The 25073-nt window shown below is 39.0% G+C and overlaps 2 protein-coding genes across 5 annotated transcripts in view; both read right to left on the bottom strand.

The window, feature by feature from the left end:
* Positions 1 to 20801, bottom strand: part of ACVR1 (activin A receptor type 1) — an 83991-nt gene extending 63190 nt beyond the window's left edge. The window contains exons 1-2 of one of the 2 annotated variants that reach the window (XM_054478030.2): positions 20511 to 20801; positions 1712 to 1785 (exon numbers count right to left, since the gene is read on the bottom strand). In XM_054478030.2, the coding sequence (XP_054334005.1) occupies positions 1712 to 1778 (67 nt within the window). In that variant the 5' untranslated portion in view covers positions 1779 to 1785; positions 20511 to 20801. Of the gene's footprint in view, positions 1 to 1711; positions 1786 to 17082; positions 17174 to 20510 lie in introns of those variants that run through there. The other variant, XM_054478031.2, reaches the window with a different exon arrangement.
* The window catches only part of LOC129031493 (uncharacterized), a 57961-nt gene continuing 53549 nt past the window's right edge, over positions 20662 to 25073 (bottom strand). The window contains exon 2 of one of the 3 annotated variants that reach the window (XM_054478035.2): positions 20662 to 20801. In XM_054478035.2, the coding sequence (XP_054334010.1) occupies positions 20766 to 20801 (36 nt within the window). In that variant the 3' untranslated portion in view covers positions 20662 to 20765. The remainder of the gene's footprint in view (positions 20802 to 25073) is intronic. The other 2 variants (XM_063647493.1, XM_054478034.2) reach the window with 2 other exon arrangements.

Here is a 25073-nt window from a genome sequence, read left to right on the forward strand (position 1 = left end):
ATAAGCAAGGGTCAGAGACGTCAAAGGCACGGAAATGCCTGGGTGGTGCCACACAACTAAGAATTAGCCTTCTACGGCCTGAATGTTTGTGTCTCCCCAAAATTCATGCCAGTATCTTAACTGCCAAGATGAGGGTATTAGGGCAGACCCCTCAGGACTGGGATTTGTGCTGTTATAAAAGAGATCCCAGAGAGCTAGCTAGCCCCTTCCACCATGAGACAACACAGAGAAGGTGCCATCTATGAGGAACGAGCCCTTACCAGACACTGAATCTGCCAGCACCTTGAACTTAGACTTCCCAGCCTCCAGGACTGTGAGAAATAAATGTTTAGTTTTTGATCCACCCAGTTTCTGGTATTTTTGTTATAACATCCAAAATAGGCCAAGACATGGCCTTTGCGCCACAAGTATCAACTATCCCACTGAGCATTCATTTTCATGAATAATCTTTGTAGAATTGAAACCAGTACCTAACTCTGTCATACATAAAAACACAAAGTATGTATGTCTTACACTGTCTTCATGTACACTAAATATTCCAAACATATAACTAGTATATAAATCAAGGGCCAACGGTTCTGTTTTTTTTAAATTCTACCAAAATCTGTTCACCAATTCAGAAAATTCAATCACTGAAGGTAAGAGACCACTTATGACAACTAAGCCACCAATATAACACACCAACACCAATCTATTTTCGAAGACACTGAAGATTATTACCTATATAGGTGCAAGCGTGTATTACTTCATCATGTCTTCTTGTAGACTCATGCCCAACTACACCATCATATATCACATTTGGGCTATTTTGGAGGGGGCGGGGGTGGGGGTTTGAGATGGAATCTTGCTCTGTTGCCCAGGCTGGAGTGCAGTGGCGTGATTTCAGCTCACTGCAACCTCTGCCTCCCAGGTTCAAGCGATCCTCCCACCTCAGCCTCCCAAGTATCTGGGATTACAGGTACACACCACCACACCCAGCTAATTTTTGTATTTTTAGTAGAGATGAGGTTTCACCATGTGGGCCAGGTTGGTCTCCAACTCTTGACCTCAAGTGATCCACCTGCATTGGCCTCCAAAAGTGCTGGGATTACAGGCATGAGCCACTGCACCCAGCCTCACATTTGTTTAAACACATGTTTTATAGTTAATTACAGAATTTTCTCTTATTTCTCCTTTATATTTTTATTTATTTATTTATTTTTGAGACAGAGTCTCGCTCTGTTGCCCAGGCTGGAGTTCAATGGTGGGATCTTGGCTCCCTACAACTTCTGCCTCCCAGATTCAAGCAATTCTCCTGCCTCCGCCTCCCAAGTAGCTGGGATTACAGGTGCCCGCCACCACGCCTGGCTAATTTTTGCATTTTTAGTAGAGACAGGGTTTCGCCATGTTGTCCAGGCTGATCTCGAACTCCTGACCTCAGGTGATCCACCTGCCTCAACCTCCCAAAGTGCTGCGATTACAGGCGTGAGGCACCATGCTTGGCCCTATATTTATTTTAAGTAGAAAATTAGGTTGAATTTTTTAAAAAACAGGTGTATGTAAATATTCAGATATAATGTATATAAGAATTTCACTTTAAAATAGTCAATAATCACCAAATATTTATTATAAAAAGAGTGTTTTAAGTTTGATAGGCTTAAGAAGTAGTTTATAGTAAGCCAAAAAAAAATCACAGTATACTTATCTTAACCCAAAAAGATGTGTCACTTACCTTCCATACTAGGGGAGGGGAGAGCAATCATGATAAGCACAGGAAGAATCATCACTCCATCTACCATTGTACAACTGTAAAGGGAAAAGAAGAGATGTAAGTAAAGCATAAATATCTAACTGCAGGAAGACAAATTAAATTAAGCATACCACCTTCAAACTGCCACTCAAGGCCCTTCTTACTAATCACCCTCAGATATATTGCCTGATTTCTTACTACATTTAAACATATACCTTTTATGTGGACCTAAACATATCACCTTAAAGAGTTAGTCATATTCACTTCTAACTGGTAGTCACTCCAAGGGTACTTTCTCAGAGTCTACTCTCTTACAAAGAAATCAATAAGGAAACAAAAAATTTTCAGCTACAAAGTGAGGCAGACCCAAAAGATTTTAGGTTTGAATTTTATCTTATTCCATTGAATGCAAAATTGGCACTAAATTAAAAACCCTGAGAAGCATGAATAGACTATTTTAACATGATGTTAAAGATCAAGCGACTGAATAATTCGAGCCAAATTACTATGCTAGAGTCTTACTTCTCCTTTAAAAGGACTGGAGGCAGAGCAACCTACATCAACATACAGACCTAAAGCAAAAACAAAGAACAAAAAAATACAAATTTTTACCCATCTAAGGCAAAGCAATCCATTTCTGCATTAAACTAATTTAACAAGGATAGACAACAACCAAAATCATGTAAAAATTAAAAAAAACTTTTCCATTTGAATAATGTGAAATATCAGGAATGTGATGGGAGTTTGGTTAGTTGCAATTTTCTGGATGGTAAAATAAAGAAAAAGCTGCTAAAGTTCTGTAATGATAGGTTAGTGTGCTTGTACTCTTTCAGCTTTAAAGCAAAGAGTGAAAGCCCGTTGCTATCTAGCATGTCTGGAGTGTTGACCTTTAAAATCAAATTATTTAGGCTGGGTGCGGTGGCTCACAGCTGTAATCCCATTACTTTCGGAGGCTGAAGTGGGATGATCACTTGAGCTCAGGAGTTTGAGACCAGCCTGGGCAACACAGTGAGACCCCATCTCTATTTGTTTTTAATTATTTTTAAAATTTAAAAAAATCAATTTTTTTGGCTGGCGGTCTGTTTACAACCCATACCTCCATCATATCTTACCACCTTTCACTTAAATTTATTTCTCTTTGGTTCCATAATTATATTTCAGTCAATCCCTTTCCTAAAAGCAAGGTAAGGGAGGAGGTAAAGGGGATTTTTATTTACCTTCGTTTTCTATTTTTAAAAGCATATGAAACTTGAGGAAGATCCTACTACTGTTGTTGTTTTTATTATTTCCATGTTCACATAGATCTTTCCTATAGTGGGTCCTTTTGGGGACATACAAATCCTTCATCTTGGCCCCTCACAACCAGAATGTGACTCCTCCAACACATCTCTGTACCTTTGGACACGAATATGCTTTTTGTTCCCCTCTGCTTGAACTGCCCTGAGCCCCCTCCTCCACCCCTCTCCAACTCCATTGCCTCCTCCTGTCATACATGATTCCGGCTCAAAGGTAAGCCCCTGGTGAAAAACCTCTCCCTCAGCAGTGATTTCAGCCCCTGGCATGGAATCATAATCATCTGTCTAGGGCAGTCTCCAGCACTGGTCCACTCATCTCCGAAACAGGTATGCACATCCAAGGACCAAGCAAGGGTCATTCATTGAGCTATGGAATGAAATTATCAAACTGTTTTTTCATAAGAATGTTTTAATCTAATAAAGTAGAAAATAAGTTGAGACTTTATCTGGTCTCTATCTCAGTTCTCTATGACAGTCTAGTACAGGAGGTATCTTTCAGAAAGACTAGGAGTCACATAATGTTAGAGTGGACATGATTTACTTATAGAGTACAACCATGTACTTGTAGTTTTGAAGGTCCGTTCAAGTGGAATTACAGGTTATATTGGCTACTTACAGTGAAATGAGCCTTCCCAAATGACAAGTGTTCTAAAACCATTACAGAAACTAGAGATTGCACATATTATTAAAGCACCAAAGAAGAGTAAGAAAACAGTAGACTTAACATCACTTATTTCTACTGGTTCTTCCTTAACCACTTTACTAGAGAAAAGTAGTAACATTCAGTTCAATCTGACATGAAACAATCTCCCCAAATTCAAAATTTGAAAATATTTGAAAAATGGATTTGCAACTACTGTCATAGATAGTAAACATTATCCTGAGTGGCTTGAGACTTTCATTGATGATAATATGATTCCACTGCCATTAGCAACACCTTAAATATTTTATCCTTAATTGCTATTTTATGTATATTTTATAATACGTACTTATTTATTTTATATAAAATGTATAGCCAATTTACATATTGAGGGTGCATAAAAAAACTTTTTATGGGATATGTCATCACAAACCATTGAAAATTGCTGAACTAAACTATTTCTTATCTCAGTCTTATCTGAATTCCTAGTCCTTCATTAACGCATTCACGCATTCAAAAACTACTCAAAACCTACATATGCTACATATTAGGAACCTAAAATAGTAAACATAAACAGGGTCCTTGCTATCGTGGCACTTACAAGATATGTCTATGGTGGTAATCAAATAATCATCCAAAAGATTACATAATTAAAAACTGAGTAAGAGTTGGGAAGAAACATAGTTAAAATAACTGGGTTAACAAAACAACTTGAGACTTTCTGGAGGGTGCAGAGGTTCCCAGGGGAGGTAACATCTGAAAACGAATCAGGAATCAGAAGGATGAGTAGAGGTACTAGGAAAAGGGTAAGTGTGTTGGGAGGTGTGGCGGGAGAGGGTGAACACAGGACACAGATAGGGTAATATTTAAGGGAAAAGGCACTTGTATTGAGGTGCCTGTGGCCAGAGCAAGCATGGTGTGTCCTGAGGACTTAAGGCAAACCTCAGGATTGAAAAAACACAAGAATGGCCAGGACACAAAGGGTCTGGAAGAGTCACAAAGAGTCAGAGAATACCCAAGAAGGCTAGAGAGGAAGGCAAAGGTCAGAACAGAGGTAAGGCACTCTAGGCACTCTACTCACCTATCTTCATTGCCCCCTTGGCCCTCACCATCATTCCATAGTTCCTCAGTCCCCACTGCCCATTATTATCACCCCCACCAGCCACTTTCTGTCTATCTCTGGACATCTGTACGTGATGCTCACTATGATTGGGCCCTTCTTTCAGGGCCCAACCTACTGAATTCCTACTCATTCCGTAAGTCTCAATGGCTTCTCTAAAGGCTACCACCTTCTAGAAGCCTGTCTAAACCGTTAAATACTCTTTGCTCATTCTCATAGATCACTTTAAGTTTCACTCATACAAATCCTAATTAATAATTATGTATTCATACCTGTGTGTGCTTTTGAACATCTGTCTCTGTCACTAGACTGTAAACTCCATGGGAGGAAAATCTATAATCTATCTTGTTCATCACTGCCAGAGCCAAGTAGGTGCACATTTAATAACAGTTTAATTAGAATTTTTCCTGAATTAATCAACTCAATTTAAGTTTAAATTCTAAAGAATTAGTAGCATCCCCTCCCCACCATGCACACAGACACACACACGGAGACCTGCAAAGGAATGGCAAGATTAAGAGATTTATCATCTCTAAAACTTTAATCTGTAGAATTTAGCTCAAGTAATAGTAAAAGTCAACAGTTAAGATTCAAATCAAGACTCCTTTCACTATTAAAAAAAAAATCTAAGAAACAATCACCACTGGCATATTTTCCACATCACAAAGCCAGCAAAAGCCCACGTCCCAAATACCTATTAACAGATTATCATTGTGCGAACAAAATTAAAACAATAATTTAGGCTCATAAATAGAAGACAGAAAAAGAATTATAAATTCAGACCCTCAAACAGTAGGGACTAATTCCGTCTCTAATGTTTAAAGACAGCTCAAAATCTGCCAAAAATCTTTGGGAAAAAAGTCAACTTACTGGTTGTCATTTTGTTCAGGGTCTGCAGTGCTTATCCTGACCAGTAAACTCAGCTATTAAAAACAGCACCCCCAAAAGGAAAGAAAAAAAGAATGTGGAAAGGGGAATGTTCTGGTATTTCCTCACCATATTTCAATTATAAGAAACATCAATATGCTAAAATCTCAACCCAAAGTCCCAAGGATCTATTTTTAATTTTAAAATATACTAAAAAGAAAATAGCATTTTTAAAAGTAAAATTTCAACTCTCTTGCTCTCAAATATTTTTGGCTAAGGAGCGTTCATATGTAAGTTGGCAAGAAAGAGAAACTAGTAGTGAAAAATGGGAGTGGCAACAATTCAATAGTTCTGGGATTGCCTTACTCCAGTATTCTTTAAACTTTTTTGGTCTCAGAATCTCTTTAAACTCTTGAAAATTACTGAGAAGCGTGTGTATGTAGGCTACATCTCTTGATATTTACCGTGTTAAAAATTTAAACAGAATTTTAAAAATACTCTATTCATAATAAAATAACAGTAACGTACTACCTTATTTATTTTAAAAGAGCTATGATGTATTTTTTAAAAACATGTTGTGAGAAAAGTGGCATTGTTTTCTTGCTTTTTCGAAAATCTCTTTACTAAAACACAGCTGGATTCTCATATATGATCTACATTCATTCTGTTACAACATGTACTGGCTGAAGTATATATAGAAAATCCAGTATCACACGTATCATTGGAAGAAGGAGGACCTTGTGAAACCCCTGAGAAAGTCTCAGGTGCCTTTGGAGTTCTTGGACAACACTTCAAGTAACTGCCTTAGTCCTTAAATGCTCAGTCTTTCTACTATATCAGATAACCAGATGGTACCAGATATTTTAGACTGAGCACTTAGCGGATACCTGACAAAAATGACACTGTTCTACAGTTTTAGAAATTTCATTAACCTCTCTAACATCACAGATGTCAACAAGTCCAATAGTCAAGGAAGAAAGCATTAATTTTTTTTAATGTTGGAATAATATTTTATGTATACAGCTAAATATTTTTGAAATGGGATATAAACTTGTATGAAGGTAGTCACAGCTGCATATCTTGCTTGGGTTCAACTAAATCCTTGTGCAAGGCTGTAATGCCAAAATCGCTAACTGAAAAATCACAGGCTACTGGGGACTGCAAAATATTATCTGAAGGGTTCAGAGTATGAATCCGTGCCTCTCGTGTACACACATCTCCCTTCTGTTCTTGGATAAGATCCTCTATCCCTGGTAACTGATTTTAATATGTCAGACACAAGAAAAATCGCTATTCAGAAAATGGTTAGAGACCTCCTGCCTTAACTAAGGTACCCTTTTTAAATCAATACTGTTTCTTACAATGTCTCAGGCCTACTTTCTTAGAAGACAGAACATTCCCATGATATTCTACTAAAAACAGACACATCACCAGGGTAGTACAAAACGACTTTCCAAATCCCATGGTACTTTTCAAATTCCACTTAAAGATCAGACTGTATGTAGTTAAGAAGCTAGCGTTCAGCTCAATTTCTAATGTATGTGGGCTTGAAACCAAGTTTGGCACTTCTTTTGCTCATCACAATTTTACAGCTAGATAAAGCCACAGATACCCCACAATGTACTACCCAAAATTTTACTGTGATATTGGTCACAGAATAACTGAGAATATAATACACTTCTATATGCAACTTTCGGAACCCATATTAGGCAATCTAAGTGCTAATCTATAATACAGCAATAAAGCATGTTTCTGAAAACTAGACTTATGAGCAGCATACAGTTAACTATAATATTGAGGATGAGGGGAAAGTTGTAAGATGAACCCTAAAATTCTTTCCCATTGGAAAATTTGACAAAATGTTCATTTATCTTGCCTGATGACCTAAACTCATTCTTCAATACATACTTCAGTGAGCACCTTCATTCAATAAGGACATTCTTGATACTCTTCTCAATTCAATTTCTAACAATCTGTGAATTAGAATCTTGGAAGACAGGTCATACAATCACCCACCCCTATTTTGAATGACTTTTACATCGTCCACGCGAAGACACTTTCTAACCTATGCTTGCTCACCATTGGTAAGGGCTCTCACTGTGATTCCATCACAGTTTTTTTCTTTATATATATTTAGGCATTCTGTACTATGCCTTCCATAAGGAAAAAATAATAATTCTCTTTAATATGAAAGGCAGAGGAAATGTGGAAAAATAATTTATGGAATCCTGCTTTTTCTTAGTCTTCTGGGAAGGTAGAAGAAACTTGCCTAAGGACACAGGTCAAACAACAAACCACCAGATCAGGGCATTGAGGTCTTAACCCACCACCACTCTATACAACTTTCACTTAACTAGCTAGCCACAGTTTAGCAATCTTGTTCTGTCATCCTTAACAGTTTTTTGTTTGTTTGTTTGTTTGGGTTTTTTTTCTTTTTTCTTTTTTTTTTTTGGAGACAAGGTCTTGCTCCGTGGCCCAGGCTGGAGTGCAGTGGGACAACCTCAGCTTACTGCAGCCTCAACCTCCTCGGCTCAAATGATCCTGCTGCCTCAGCCCCTAAAGTAGTGGGGACTACAGGCACATGCCACCATGTCTGACTAATTCTTTTTGTATTTTTTGGTAGAGGTGGGGTTTCACATTTTTCTCAGTCTGGTCTCGAACTCCTGGGCTTAATCAATCCCCCTGCCTCGGCCTCCCAAAGTGCTGGGATTACAGTTGGGAGCTACCATGCTCCGCCATCCTTAACATTTTATTCAAGCCTCAATTCTTCTGAACTTCAACTGAAAATCTTTATTTTCCTCTTAAAGAACAACCTTTACTCATGGTTATTTAATACACCATTCAATCATGCCTTCTTTCCATTTCTCTAACCTTAAACAATTTCATATTACTCTGTGACTTCCAATCATCTCCCTCCCACTGCCCCCAGAAAAGATGTTGATATCATAGAAAAAAACAAGCCTCTTTGATAGTGCATCAGTGGTTTCTAGCTCCCATCCTCCATCCCTACTCTTCAGTTCTCTTGTAAACTCACCCCTCAAAATAAAAACGGAAATTAGTGTAAGGCACATTTGGGGGCAAAGTTAGGCCCAGCAAGACAAATTCTAGACATGAAATTTCGAAGGAAAATAGACGTACATCAACCACCACGAAGCAGGGCCAAAATCAGCCACTGTAACTGATTAGATAATACAAGAACAGTCATATCTCTTCTATGCTCAAAAGGCAATGAGCTAACCCAAAGGCAGCTTGTGCCAAACTATCTGGGCCTTTGGGAGGAGTGAAATGAGACATGGGCTGTCAGTAATAACTGCAAAGAAAGGTTAAACCGAAGCTATCATACCATATATGTTAAGTCAGGGTCTTTTCCACGGTTCAAAAATGACCTGTTAAATATTTTTAACACCACACTCTGTCGGAACTGGCAATGTGCAAATTGCCAAGGCTTGGTTTTATATAGACTTCACTGCTGCTGGAGGGTTTCTGGCGGGGTGTTACTTTCAGAATATTAGCATGTAATTTGATCTTTCATGATAGATGAATACAAATAGCTTCTTGGACAAGTCCTATAGAACTGAAAACCAGGCCCTGGATCGGTTTATCCTGTAGTTAGAGGAAATAATTATGGATTATTTCAGGAAAGAATGGGTTTTGACTGAGTTACACTATAAACATTCCAGCTGTAACAGATGGACCCTAGATATGGTTTGGGAAGGAAGGGAAGCAAACAATATGATCTGTAAAATGAAAAAAGATGAAAAAAAGATAAGGCTTAATGTGAAAGGAAGTGAAGGGTCTAGCTTAGGCTACTATGTAAGAATCAAAGGCTCCCCAGTAAATTTATTTTAACTGTACACAGAATGAAATTGACTTTGTTACACCCCTTCCAGATATACACAGAATACCTACGCAAAATTTCTGAGAATCCAGTGTTTTGATCACTTGCTGCGTGCCTTACTCGTACCTCAAAACTAGGTTTTATTTCACCAGGCTTGACTATATGGAGACTGTCCCTCATTTTCCACATCATTCCTTTGTTTCAAATAGCCATGGTCCACCTGCTTTGTTTCAACTGCTAGGACTCCATCATCTCCCTGCTATTTTGCTACATTCTCCAACGCAGCTCATAGCTCACTCCCTGTCCCTTGTTTGCAAACTGTGACTGGAACCATTTTTTTTTTTTACCTATTGGTAGGAAAAGCCCCATTATTCCTTCCCATAAAGCTCTTCTAGATATGAAACTCTGAAGCTCATTTCAAATCCCACTTCTTCCCAAAGTCCTCAGGTAGACACTGTCTCAGTCCTCTGTCTCATTTCTAGCTGTGCCTGACCTGAAGTTTCCCCTCTAACCTCACAGTGCAGACCTTTCTTTCCCTCCCATGACTTACAAACGGTGTTAGAAGCACTGCTCATCTGACACAGCTGTCCCAATTCTCAGGCTAATGTGATTAATCTATAATAATTTGGGGGGGTGGGTATAAGATGAAAGGAATGTCAAGGCCAGAGAGGTACATTTCTCTCTCTCTCTCTCTCTTCCTCTGTCTTCACTGAGAGACACTGGAGCACTTTTCTGTGGTAGTGAGAAACACCACCCTTTATACGCTGGCCTAACCAAAGCCTTCCGTCTCACTCCCACACTCCAAGCCCATTCCTGTCTCAGACCTTCTCACCCACCCCCATAAACTATATTATCCCACCATATCTTCTTCATAGCACTTAACAACTAGGTGAGATTTGTCACTTACTTACTAGTTTAAAATAAAATAAATAAATTTTTTATTGTGTTTCTCCCTCTTCCACACACCAAAATGTAAGCAACATGACAGTAAGAACTCTGGCTCATGGCTACATGCTCATGTTTGGCACCTACCAGGCGCACAATATAAATTAAAACATATTCATTTTAACATCTTAGCCTTGGCTACACTTTGGTGTGGAGACAGGAAGGTGAAGTTTAAGTTTTATATAGCCTAGCAGGGAAATGGGGGGCAGGGGTGGGTTTGTATGTCCCCGGTTTAATATAGTAGCAAGCAGATATTTGAGATAAATTAAAAGATATCATTTGTAACTTGGATTCCAGTTTTCATGGGTGTCATCCAAGACAGGCAGCCAAACAAAAAGATGGCTGGCAGACCTTGGGTGTACCAGACAACTCCCTGGTGGACAATATCCCAGTTGGAAGGGATTGCTTGGATCTCTAGTTGCAGACACCAGCTGATAGGCCCAGAGCCATCCCTAGTGACCTCTGAGACAGCGTCTGTCTCCTGAATATACATCTCCTACAAGTCAGAAATTGACATATTATCTCCCCTGAAGGCTTCTAACATTTATTGACGCTATTTGGAAAGCCATGCTTCCATGCCTATTAATAACCTTCGGAGAGAACCCCAAGGAAGTGTCAGGAGAAAAATAGATCCAGCCGATGGAAGCCAAAGACTTGATCAGAGGTTACAGTCAGTAATACATTTAAAAAAAAAAAAAAAAGAAAGTAGTAACATTTCTGAATTAGATGTTATCTTTTCAGGAGGCTTCAAACAAAATACTTAGCCAATGAATTACAGCAATGTGAGGCAAGAACCCTGGTCTTTACAAAAAGGAACTCTTGAAAGACCCCTTATCTATTTAAATAGACCAGCAGCAGCAACTAACTTTATCTGCACATCAATTTATTCCAAGGAATTTTGCCTACACGGCTGTTACCATTAAACCTTTTATAGTTATTTTTACAGTTATTCAAACTTTGTAAAGTTTCTCCAAGTGACACATTAAATAGTAACCAGATCAACCTACTCTAAATAATGGAATCACTAATTAACATTAATCTTGGAAAAGAATTCTCTTAGTGGTCTGTCTCCTCTCCCCTCCCCCGAATAGAATGTGATTAATGGAATTCTCTCACAATTTAGCTTGAAATATGCTTTTGCCAGTCAAGCAGCTAAAGCAGAATCAGATAATTGTGGTATGACTCAACAAACACACAGCTGTTCATTTAAATATATCCATCAAAAGTATAAATATGATCATGAGAAAGAAAACGAGCCATGTACCAGGGTCAGTGCACAAGTTGAATGGGTTAGCATCCAAGTAACCACAACAGAAAACAAGGAGGAGACAGAGAGAGGAGGCAGGGAGAGGTTCTGGATGGATACTGGGTGGAAAGAGACTGGAGAACGGATGTAACCAAAAAACCACCCACCCGACCAGAAACACTCACTGACCTAAATAAGAAAACAATGTTAGAAGTAAAAATAAATGCACTCTATGAAGTAGGGAGAAAGAATGAAATCTTAAAAATAGGTGACGCACCCAAGAACACAAAGGTAGAAAGACGACAGAGTAGAAAATTATGAATTTGATCTGTTACTAAAAATAAAATGCAGTCAGGCACAGTGGTTCATGCTTGTAATCCCAGCACTTTGGGAGGCTGAGGCAGGAGGATCACTTGAGCCCAGGAGCTCAAGACCAGCATGGGCAACACAGTGAGACCCCATCTCTACAAAAAATAAAGAAAATTGGCCAAGCATGTTGGTGTGGGCCTGTAGTCCCAGCTGCTCTGGAAGCTGGGGCGACAGGATTCCTTGAGCCCAGGAGTTCAAGGTTACAGTGAGCTATGATCACGCCACTGTACTCCAGACTAGGTGACAGAGTGAGACCCTATCTCTAAAAAATATGTAAAATTAAAACTAAAAATAAAACAAAACAAAGACCCCAAGACAGTGGAAAAGAGGAGAATAGTATTCTCACCTCAGTCCTTGTCCACAACCTTCAAACACTGTGATTATGAAATCATTGTGGAAACGTGGGAATCCTTCCCATAGTCCAAAAGTATAATGACTGAAAAACACCACTCTGTACCAGGCAATCCCTTAAGGAGGTTCTACATATACAAGACTGCCATTTAACATAAGGCAAGGAAATGGAGAAAGAGAAAACTGTAAGAACATGATGGGGGACAGGTGGCAGGGAGGGGTCCCTGTATCCACTATGCCAGGCCCCATTCCTTCCTTCTTTCTCAAGGATGGGCCAGAAAGGCCCAATAAGAACTTGAGAAGGAAAGGCACTGAGAAGGCTTTGAGGCCTCTCCTTCCTTAATATGTAATTCAAAATGCTAACAAGTGAAAGAAACATCTAATCCATGATGAACATTTCCAAGCTTTCCCTGAAGCATCAAAAATCTCTCTTTCCAAAAAATAATCTCTCTGGCAGTGGGGTGCCTAAGCACATGTGTAGCCAAACTACTCAGTTATCCTGCACTGAAAACCACCCACATCCTTCCCATTTATAGGCAATCTCTCTTACATCATCATAAGCAACAATTTCAACTACCACCACCTCCTCAGCCCCAAGGTCTCCAATATCCACCCTCTTCATCCTTTCACCGAACACTTTCTAGAACAGCAACTACAAAGGCTTCCTCCATGTCCCCCATCCAGTCTTCGGTCCACAGTGTTCTGCCCTAGTCAATCCAGTGAAATACCCCTTGTTAAGGTTCTACGTCGTTTTAGTCTTACCTTATCCTTCAGGTTCACAAGGGAGCTTCCTCAAAATATGGATTCCCAAGCCTCACCCGCTAGAGATTTTGATCTGTGGCGAGGCCTAGGAATCCCCCACCCCCCGGCAAATGGGGGGATGCTGAGAATGACAAGGAGGCCTCACTCACTGATTATGTAGGATGTGGTGTTGTAACCACCTTCTTCCCTTGGCTTCCTCCCTAGCTGGGATTTGTGGGCTGCGCTCTCAGGTAGCTTTACTTTTCATGCTTCGATCCTTCTCAGTTTCCTTGCATAGAAGCTTCCTCTTCTGTCACTCATGCCTTAAATCTTGGTTTAGGCCCCACAGCTCAGCCTTTTCTTTTCACTCAAGATGTTACTCGTTTTCTTAGACTCAGGAACCACTGTAGGCCACCAGGCTGGACCACCAGGTTGAGAATGAAATCACCCATTCTTTAGTCATTTTCCCACTCCCTGTCTATTCTTTCCTTATTACCCTCCTCCCCATATGTTCTTTTCTTTTCACTGTTTACAAAATTAATATTTAAATTTTTTATTACAGATAGTTCAAGTTACATAGAAACAGAAAGCGTAATATGCCTTCTTTTAAAAGCTTCTAGTTTCAAAAATAAGCAACATTCTACCCCCAGTTTCAAAAATAAGCAGCCTTATTTCCTCCATTCCCATTTTCTTCCTGAGGTATTTTAATGAGAATCACAGATGTCATATCATTTCACCCACAAATTCTTTGACAGATAAGGACTTTTTCTAAACATAACTAAAACCCAACATCTCACCCAACAAAGTTAAAATTATTCATCCTTCAAATATCATCTAAGAGCTAATCAGTGTTAAATCTGCCCAATTTTCAACAACTAAAACACCCTCCAACAACAACAACAATAAAAAGAAGGAGAATGGAAATAGAATACAAAAAAGAAATTGTTTTCAGTTTTCATAACTAGCGGTATAGTGTTAGCATTGTGGCACTACTGAGAATACTGTGTGTATAATGTGGAAGAAAGCAAATGAGTATCTGTGAAGTATTCTATCATCCCCTGTTGTGTTTGGGACTAGAATTTTGTGTCAAATAAAGGAGATAAAGATGTTATACAGAAAAGGTTAAGTTAAAACCTTATAAACTGAATTTGAATCACAAGTATCAGAATGAACTCATGAAGTATTTTATAAATATTTAATTCCTGGTTCTGTCCACTAAACGGGCCTAGAAATAAGGACCCACTCAGTAGCAGTGAGCATCCCTGGTGCCCAGATTGTGGTGTTAATATAACATATGCCACTAAAAGAAAAACAAGTTGAATTGAACCATGTGGATGCAATCACCAAAATCTAGCAAGAAAGAAGCTGGAGGTCAAATGGCCAGGTTCTTCAACAGAGAAACTGTAAGGGAAAGAAAAGGCTGGAGGGGGAAAACTCAGGTTTAAGAGACTTACAAAACATAAAGAGATAATACGAGACCAATCAGTAGGTCTGAACACCTGGTTGATGGACCCATTTAAAAAAAGGCAAGGAGGCAATTACTATAGTGTATATACTACATAATATACTATTTCTTGGCCTGCATGGTGATCACAAAAAAAATTCACCTTGTAATTAACTAAACTATGTATGCTTCTTTTTGCGTTTTATTTTACATTTAAAAAGGTAAAAAGGAAAGGACAAAAGCTGAATACATGTTGTTACAAATATATACACATATACACATACACTAAGCAAGTAACAAGCACTGTGCATCATATATACGCAAACAATTAGCCCAGGTTTGTACATTACAAATAAGTTTATGGAATAAACTTCTGAAATATCAACTCTTCCTTATCTTCAAACTGAAGAAATTGTTTTTAAAAGTTCCAAGTTTATTTTTAATAGAATAGCAAAATAAGTATGTTTCCTGGTCATAATCAGAAATCATGTATTAAAATAAAATTAACACATCATATAAAGTGGTCCTTCCTCCCATGTACTTCAATAAGTGTCATGGGTCAAAGGATATAGAAAGTCTAGGGTTCATATCAGTGTTTCTCAAAGGAACTGTGGAACACTATTGTCAAATAAGAAAAATTAACATCATAAAGAGTGAACCTTCACTAATGAAGTCTATACATTTAACAAAATCCCCAAAATAATAGGTTTTCTTCATGCGGGGAGAAGGTGGTAACTGGGTATGATTCTTTTAAAATTCCTATTTTTAAAACACACACACACACACACACACACACACACACACACACACATCCCCAAGTACTAAAATTCTGTGAAATGGACTTAAAATGGGGCGACTTATCCCTATGAAAAAGAAAAAGAAAAAAACTAAGCCTCAAAAGTTAAAACAATGCGAGTCTGCTGCATGAATAGGCAGACAGATTAATGAAACTAAACGGTTATCCCAGAAATAGACCAAAATCTATATGGGAATTTATACTATAAAAGAAACCAAAGGAGAAAAGTTGGGACTGTTCAGTAAAATTGGAATGACTAGCCAATATGGCAGAGACAGCTAAATTTCCACTAAAATCCCTTCTTTCCTTCTTCTTGGGTACAAGGCAGCCAACACAGACTTCACTTTTCAGTCTCCACTGCGGCTAGATGTACCCACAGAACGAAGTTCTCATCACTATAGTTTTCATCTGTAGTGATGTCTGCAGTTTCTGATCACTAGCCCTGGACTTTCTCCTTTGCCCTTCCCATGGAGAGGACCCAGATACAGCAGCAACTCAGATATGCTCATGCAGATAATCACAGCAACAATTACTGGAGCCACAGGACAGAAGGAACTCAAGCCTCTGAATGATCAGTGGATATGGGAGGTTTTGCTTACACGGGGACTGTTAGGTGAAGAAAAAATAAACTTTTGTGTTCTTTCAACCATAGCATATTTCAGTCCCTTGGTTACAGCAATTCAACCTAACCCTAATTAAGAGAGCATCTAGAGAAAAATTCATTTGAATTTATACCTAACATTTCAGATGGATCAAAGACTTAAATCTAAAAAAACCCCACGACATCAGAATGAACCAGGAGATAGTAAGTTTTTAAATTTAAAAATGAAAGGTCTTTTAACTACGTACTATGATGTTGACCATTTCCTCCAATGTAAGTAAGAATGTAACTTCCGCTGTGGAGCAAGAATTGGGGTCTGTTTTTTACATTACTGTATAGCCTGGTGCCTAGAACAAGTTCTCATACACAAGAGGCATTCAATAAATAATTGTTGCTTGAATAAATTGGCAATTTTAACTATATAAAATTTGTAATAATCTGCACAACAAAGTAATAATTATTTCTATACAAATGGCCAACTGAGAAAAATATAAATAGCACATATCACAAGGATAAAAAGGGGGGACTGATAATTTTGATGTCATATTTTGATAATAAAAATCATAACCAAACAGCAAAATAGACAACGAACGCAAGCATAGAAAGAAGATAACTAGAAATAAAAGTGGCTTTTAAACTTATGAAAAGATGCTCAATCTCAATCAAACTAAGAAAAATGCAAATTAAAGCACATTAAACTGCCATTTTTTACCTATTGCTTTGACAAATAAATAAAATAATCACTTGGGAGTCATACTTGACAGGCAAGGGCATGAGAAAACAGTGTTCTCACCCATTGTTGTTAAATCTAAAATTTGTCAAGGTCTATAAACAGAGCAACTTGGCAATAAATTTCTACCAAAATTATAATGTGTGTAACCTTTGACCCAGCAATTCTACTAGAAATGGATCCTATAGATACACTCACACGTTTGAAATGATGTATATTCAAAGTTATTCCCTATAGCTTTGTTCACGATAATAAAAACTGGAAATGATCTATATACCCATCAATATTGTTAAGTAAATGACAGCACATCTCTACAATGGAATACCAGGTATCTACTAAAAATGAATGCACCAGATGCGGTGGGTCTCACCTGTAATCCCAGCACTTTGGGAGGCCGAGGCAGGTGGACCACCTGAGGTTAGGAGATCGTGACCATCCTGGCTAACACGGTGAAACCCCGTCTCTACTGAAAATACAAAAAATTAGCCGGGCATGGTGGCGGGCGCCTGTAGGTAGTCCCAGCTACTCGGGAGGCTGAGGCAGCAGAATGTCGTGAACCCGGGAGGCGGAGCTTGCAGTGAGCCGAGATGGCGCCACTGCACTCCAGCCTGGGTGACAGAGCAAGACTCCGTCTCAAAAAAATAAATAAATAAAAAGAATGCAGCGCTACTACGGAAGAACTTCCAAGAAATATTATTTCAATAAGAAAAGGCATAAAACCGTGGATACTGTTACCATGTGTGTAAAAGAAAAATTGTAATATCTATAGGTTATATGCATGTATATTATATATACTCTGAAATCGCTGAAAGAATACACAAGAAAATGGTAATACAGTGGCTGTTTCTAGAAGGGCCACTGGGTACCTGGGAGACAGAGAAGGGAGACTTAGTTTTCACTCTACACTCTTTTGTGCCTTTTTAATCTTATATCCATTAATTATATTACCTTTCTAAAAATAAATACTTTATAAAATAAGAAAAATACAAATATTCATTGCCAACACCAGATAACCGGAAAACTTCTCTGGTGACTCTCACTGTTAACCACATTAGGAAACTACTGAGCTGAACAATTTTAACCCTGTTTCATAATTAAGAATCACAGGGGTAGCAATTAACTACAGCCATCATCTCCTTCTCCCTCAAATAAATATATACACAAAATAAAGTCTGTCTCCTAATTCCATTTCTGTTATTCATTACTTCCTCTTAAAACTAATTCAACCTCACACCACCTTAAATGGGCATAAAAGTGTCTCAAAATGCTCAAAGGATGGTAGCCAGAACTAACAACTATGCTAATATATTAACAGCCTCCAAAAATAAAAATTTCACAAAACTGACAACTCGGCAGCAGCCCCAAGCTGTGCATCGTCTGCCTTGGAAAATAAAAACATACATCCTTAGTGACCAAAAGTCCAATGTCAACAGTCATGGCCTTGGTTTTGTCCCTAATGTGAAAGGTCTCCCGCCTACCCCCTTTAAATTATGAACTAACCTCTCACTTGAGGACTGGTGATTATTACATTACAGCCATTTAAGGGACACTAGGCAGGGATTACTCACCCTGAGATTAAATTCTGCTTAAAAGGAAAAATATCCACAATATACCAAGTCAAGCCAAAAAGCAAGTTGTAAAATAGAATGTATGGTCATGTTCCACCAATTTTTAACATAATTAATATGCATATTTGTTTGTATATAAAAATATCTGTATAAGAAAAGGTTTGTAAATGGGAAAGTTTGTATTCCAAGATTTTAGCCAAAGGTGAAAGAGAGAAGGGAAGAACTTTTATCTTTGTATATGGCTATACTTTATACCGTTTTGTATTATCTGAAATGAAATAATCAAAATTAACTTTTACATAAAATATAAAGCTATGGGGGGCTAAGGCAGAAGGATTACTTGAGGCCAGCAGTTCAACACCAGCCTGGGCAACATAGTGAGGCTCTGTCTCTAAAAAAAAACAAACGACAAAAAAAAATAGCCAGGCGTGGTTGTGTACATCTATAGTCCTAGCTACTTGGGAGGCTGAGGCAGGAGGATTCCCTTGAGCCCAGGAGTTTGAGGCTGCAGCGTGCCATGATTGCATCACTGTTCGCCAGCCTAGGCAACAGAGTGAGACCCTGCCTCAAAATAGTAATAATAATAATAATAAGGCTGTTTTATAATAATACATTGGACTTTCCTTTAAAAAGAACGCACCTAACAGCCATATCAGAGACTTTCCTCAAAAGTGTTAAATCTAAGGAGGCTGCACAGACCAACCCTGGCAGAATTTAATCCTCAATTCCTTGCTTCTGCCTCCACATACATGGTTCAAACCATATCTGAGCAACTCAAATGTTAAATTCAGAAAGACACACACATCAACATTTTGCACTTCAGGCTTCCCCTCACAAAACATCTTACTGACTCTATTCCAAGTAGGTATTCATATTACCCCCATAACTTATCATACTCTTAACAGCATTTCATCCTGGATAGTGAGACTTTTTTTTTTTTTTTTTTTTTGATACAAGGTCTTGTTCTGTTGCCCAGTCTGGGCGGCAGTGGTGCAATCACGGCTCACTGAAGCCTCAACTTCCCAGGTTCAAGTAATCCATGTGCCTCAGCCTCTCAAGTAGCTGGGAATACACAAACCTGCCAACACACCTGGCTAATTTTTTTTTTCTTTTTTGTAGAGACAGGGTCTCACTATGTTTTCCAGGCTGGTCTGAAACTCCTGGGCATAACCAATCCTCCTACTTTGGCCTCCCAAAACACTGGGATTAGAGGCATGAGCCACCATGCCTGGCTCAAGGCTTCTTTATGCTTTCAAAGCACTCCACGGGAAATGTATTATTAAAATGTAGTTCTGGAAAAGGTAAATGTATGGACACAGCAAAAAGCCCAGTGATTGCCAAGGGCTAGTGGGGAAGGGAAATGAATAGGTAGAGCACGGAGATCTTTAGGGCACTGACACTACTCTCTATAATATTATAATGGTAGATGCATGTCATTACTCATTTGTCCAAATCCACAGAATGTACAACACCAAGATTGAGCCTAATGTAAACTATTGCCTTTGGGTGATAATGATATGTCGAAGTAGGTTCATTGATTGTAGTAAATGTACTACTCTGGTGTGGGATATTGACAGGGGAGGTGTTGGGGAGATAGATGAGAACTCTTTCTATTTTCTGCTCAATTTTGCTGTGAACCTAAAACTGCTCTAAAAGAAATAAGGTCTATTTTAAAAGAAAAAATTAGGGCCGGGCACAGTGGCTCACGCCTGTAATCCCATCATGTTGGGAGGCCAAGGCAGGTGGATCACGAGGTCAGGAGTTCGAGACCAGCCTGGCCAATATGGTGAAACCCCATCTCTACTAATACAAAAAAAATTAGCCGGCTGTGGCGGCACGCACCTGTAGTCCCAGCTACTCGAGAGGCTGAGGCAGGAGAATTGCGTGACCCTGGGAGGCGGAAGTTGCAGTGAACCAAGATCACGCCACTGCACTCCAACCTAGGTGACAGAACAAGACTCTGTCTCAAAAAAAAAACAAAAGAAAAGAAAAACTTAATGTAGTGGCCCTGTAAGGTGAAAAGGATGGCAGGGGCATTTTACAGGCAGGGAAACACTGGCAGTATTTGTTTGAAAAACTTGGCCAAATTTAAAGAATAGCTCTGCAGATCCACCCAACAAAGCCTACTATGAAGGCAACGCCAGAACTAAAAACGATTAGGCTGGTCCTAACTTTCTTATATTGGATTCATATAAAAAAACAAAATAATCATTTGTGGCAAAGAATTTACCCTGTAGATTTGATCTCTGCCAAAGAGTATTAAAAGAAGTGATTTGTTGAAGTGGATGCACTGCTGGTTCTGGCAACGCCGTTCTGAGAGCTCCTGGGTAAAGCTTACTCAGCTACCTTAATGCAGGCTCCTGGTCACATCTGCCCACAGTCCTTCAAGCCGCGTGCCCTCATTCAGAGCTTCTCTCACTCTGGTCACTGGGGTACTCGGGGAGTAGAAGAGGCGATCCTGGGATTATGAGTTCTCCAGCAGCTCTCACTCTGGCAGTGTGACGCTTACGAATGCTCCAGGCTGCAGAGGGAAAGAAGAAAGAAAACCAGCTAAGCAGAAGAAAATCCTGCAGTTGTGAATGTGGTGGCTAAAGGAAGTGCACATTTGGCACGCCTTTCAATTAGGACCACAAAACAAAGCTGATCTACAAGTGCAGCAAGTACAGAAAAGTTTGAAAACACTGATAGGAAGAGTGTGGAGGTTATGGATCTATACTGGTCTTTAAATATTTTTCTAAACACAAAAACCAGTAAGATCTGCAGTCAGCACATTTCAAAATCAAGTTCTTTTAAAGCCTATACAGTATGTACCCTAGCCCTTTCCTCTCTTTCCCTTGCCACACACAAAATCAAACAAAAATTTTGACCCTGCATGTACTACTGTGTGCATTTGAGGGAGGCGGATCACGAGGTCAGGAGTTCAAGACCAGTCTGGCCAATATAGTGAAACCCCGTCTATACTAAAAATACAAAATTAGCCGGGCATGGTGGCATATTCCTGTAATCCCGGCTAGTCGGGAGGCTGAGGCAGGAGAATCGCTTGAACCTGAGAGGCGGAGGTTATGGTGAGCCGAGATCACGCCATTGCACTCCAGCCTGGACAACAAGAGTGAAACTCTGTCTCAAAAAAAAAAAAAAAAAAAAAGTTTGAGCAGTACAAACTATAGAATGAAAAGTCTTTCTCCCGTTCCAAGATCCCTGGCCTCTCCTAGAGGCATCCAGTATACCAGAGTAACCAATTTCTTGTATATCCACTCAAATATATCTGATTTTGGTCTATTTTCAAGCAACAATCTCTGGCATAGACAGATCTGGTTCAAAGGCTCATAAAACAATGGTGGGGAAGGAGTACAAAGCGGAAGGGAAAAGGAGGGGAGCTCTAGATAACTAATAAAAAACAAAAACCCACCCAGGCCCCCTTTTCCTTTAGGAAGACTTGAAAAACATCAACATTTGCCAAAGGAAGAGGAAATTTTTATTAGAACCAAACTTTCCCATTCAAATAGTTAAGTAACACAAAACACTGAAGAACTTACTGCCTTCAGAAAACAGCACCTTTTTTTTTAACCCCAAGGAACACTTTGCCAAGAAAACCTTCACGTAAATAAATCTAAGCAGAAAACAAGCCCCAAATGCAGGATTCCGCAATAATTATGGGGAAAAATCTTCCCATCCACCTTGGAATTCGAGGGAAATGTTTTACAGATACTATCAAACCGTTCCTCACTTCAGCTTAAATTGAGGCTCACAATCTATTTGAAAAGAAAATCTAGACACGTAATAAGCACAGTAAGAATAAGACATGTAAAACTATCTTCCATAGGGAGGTCAACCAGAAATTTGTCTTTTTCAGCAATCACTTAGCAAAGTGAAAGAGCAAAAATGCATTTCTAAAGTGGGCATCCTTAAAAACAAACTCATCAGCTGAGCAGCACCCGCAAACTCTTGAGTTCCAGAACAAACTGTTGAAATACTGGTATTTTCCAAGATGCTGGGGCCAGGGAAATCTGGCAGATTCACACTAAAGCTGCTTTCCTCTCTGCCAAAGACTAACTGCATTTTAAGAGGAGGCCAGTGTTCAGCTGTCCTGCCTAGGGTCAACCATGTCTTTAAGTGAGAGTTACTGTATTGGTAGGAAGAGGTTTAGATAAGCCAGAAAATAAACACCGGTACATATTTTTCTGATTCCTTTTTAAAAATCAGAGACTCTCTCTTTTTTTTTCTCATTATAAAGGTGCTTCTAATTAGCCATCCAACATCCCAGCCCCATCATCTTCACTGCATGGAACTCCTTCTCATCCTTCAAGACTGTTTGGGTTCTCCTGCCTCTGTCCAGTCTTCTCTAAAGATTCTTGTATTTCCCAGATCTTTCTAATTCCCCTGGTATTTATATTCTATATGACGAACAATCTAGCACTTAATTCTCTGCCATGTACTGGGTTTCTTGAAACCAATTCAAAACTAGATAAAGATCACATATTATTCTTCAGTGTTTAGCCCTCTTTCATGATACTTAGCATATACTTGGTACTCAAGAGTTAACTAGATAAAAATTAAATCTCCAAGTTAAATAGAATTCAACATTTGTTTTAAAATTCATTGGACTCTCAAATAAACCATGGACTGAAATCAAAACTGTGGGGTACTATAAGAAAGACAAGGTTGGTAAAATGGGAAATAACGTGTTGAACTGGATACTTAACTCTTCAAATGTTCTACTTGGCACCCATCTCCCCACAAATACCCTTCATATCAATAGACAAGCTCAGCACACCTGAAAGGTAGCTAAAAACTGTTGTGTTCAAAATCCCAAGAGGGACTGAAAATATAAAAACCAACTCCCCAAAAAGATATACACACTAATTAAAATCAGTGCTATTGTTCAGGTGCGGTGGCTCATGCCTGTAATCCCAGCACTTTGGGAGGCCGAGGCGGGTGGACCACCTGAGGTCCGGAGTTCAAGACCAGCCTGACCGACATGGTGAAACCCTGTCTCTACCAAAAATACAAAATTAGCCTGGCGTGGTGGCAGGCACCTGTAATCCCAGCTACTCGCGAGTCTGAGGCACGAGACTCGCTTGAACCCGGAAGGTGGAGGCTGCAGTGAGCCAAGATCAGCGCTACTGCACTCCAGCCTGGGGAACAGAGGGAGAATCTGTCTTTAAAAAAAAAAAAAAAAAAAAAATCAGTGCCATGAAATAAATATCTACATAGTAAACTCTAGCAAATTTTCAAAAACCATTCATTGAGCTGAGTTTTTTTTCCAAAAATTTAGCCAACTTATTTGGTGATGGAGTTTCAATTCTTGGCAGCTAATCAAGCTGTGTAAAAGTCTGACTCTAAAGGTTCAAAGGCACATTCCTGTGCAGGGGGTTGGAGGATGACTATGAAGAAGGAGAAGGAAAATCCAATCAAATTTTCTAACTCTAATTTTGGGCATTTAACATTACAGTACAGTTTTCTTCAATCCAGTTTAAAAGAACATGCATAGTTTCTTAAAAGTTGTTGCAATATGATGGGACCTGAGTAACAGGCAAGCATAAAAAGCACTTAAAATCAAACAAGCTCTTGGCAGTCCACACAGCAGCTAAGCAACAGGGAAAAAAAAAAAATCAAGACAAGTTTTCTCAGCTCTTTAGTTACAACCATATCCTTGGCTTCTAGAAACTGTGGCTTCTAAACATTGCAAATCCTTACCCTTTCAAGAACCATTCCATACTCTCCCTGTCTGTTCACCCAGCCCATAAACCAAATAAACCAAGGTGTATCTTGCTGTGGAATTGCCATTAACCAGAACTACTTCAGAAAGCAGGATATGGTAGCAAGAACATGGACTTAGGAAGCAGCCAAACTCAGTTTTCCAACCTATTAAATGTGACCTCCGTAAATCATTTAACCTCTGAGTTTCAGTTTCCTTTTCCATGAAATGGGGTAAATACTCCCCATCTAGTTACTAATTATCATTTAGTGAGCTATCATTTAGTGAGCTATCATTTAGTGAGCTCTTAGTTCTATAACTGTGTTAACTACATTATTTGCATTGTCTGACCTAATCCTAACAATGAAATTGAGAGGTTATACTATTCCCAAATTATACATAAGAAAATGTGAATGACCATGAGAAATGGGAATTTCCAGGAATTTCTCCAGAATATATTGTTCTTAAAATACTTGCATTCTTTACTCATTATTTGGATATCCAAAAACATTGTTAAATGGGAACTATCACACTTAGTAGTATTTACAAAGAATTGTAGCCTATAGCAAATACTAAGATCCTGGAAAATGCTAGTGAACATTATTGGATGTTATGCCAGTAGCGGGCAAAATCCAGCCCACAGTCTGGATTTTAAATAAAAGTTTTATTGGAACAGGCACACTTGTTCATTTTAAGCATAGTCTATGACTGCTTTCACGCTGAAATGGTAGAACTGATAGTTGTAACAGAGTCCGTATGGCTTGCAAAACCTAAAATATTTACTATCTGGCCCTTTAGAAAGAGACTTTGTTGACCACTGCAATAACCTACATTCAGATCTACAAGCAAATTAACAGTACTACACAGACTCGTATGTTGAAGTCGCCAATTTAAAGACTCAGTTTACTTCTAAAACTTATTTCTTGCAATACCAAGCGTAGGATATGTATACAGCATGCTATGCATATAAACTTATTTTATTTGCAAGGATGACACATCGATGGTAATAGCAGATTGGGCCACAAAGACACATTTTTAACATGGCAACAGTGAGAAGAAATCATGACCCATTCTCTCCCACATGCTCCTATCCTG

The sequence above is a fragment of the Pongo pygmaeus genome, chromosome 11, assembly GCF_028885625.2.
Source record: "Pongo pygmaeus isolate AG05252 chromosome 11, NHGRI_mPonPyg2-v2.0_pri, whole genome shotgun sequence".
Lineage (NCBI taxonomy): Eukaryota > Metazoa > Chordata > Mammalia > Primates > Hominidae > Pongo > Pongo pygmaeus.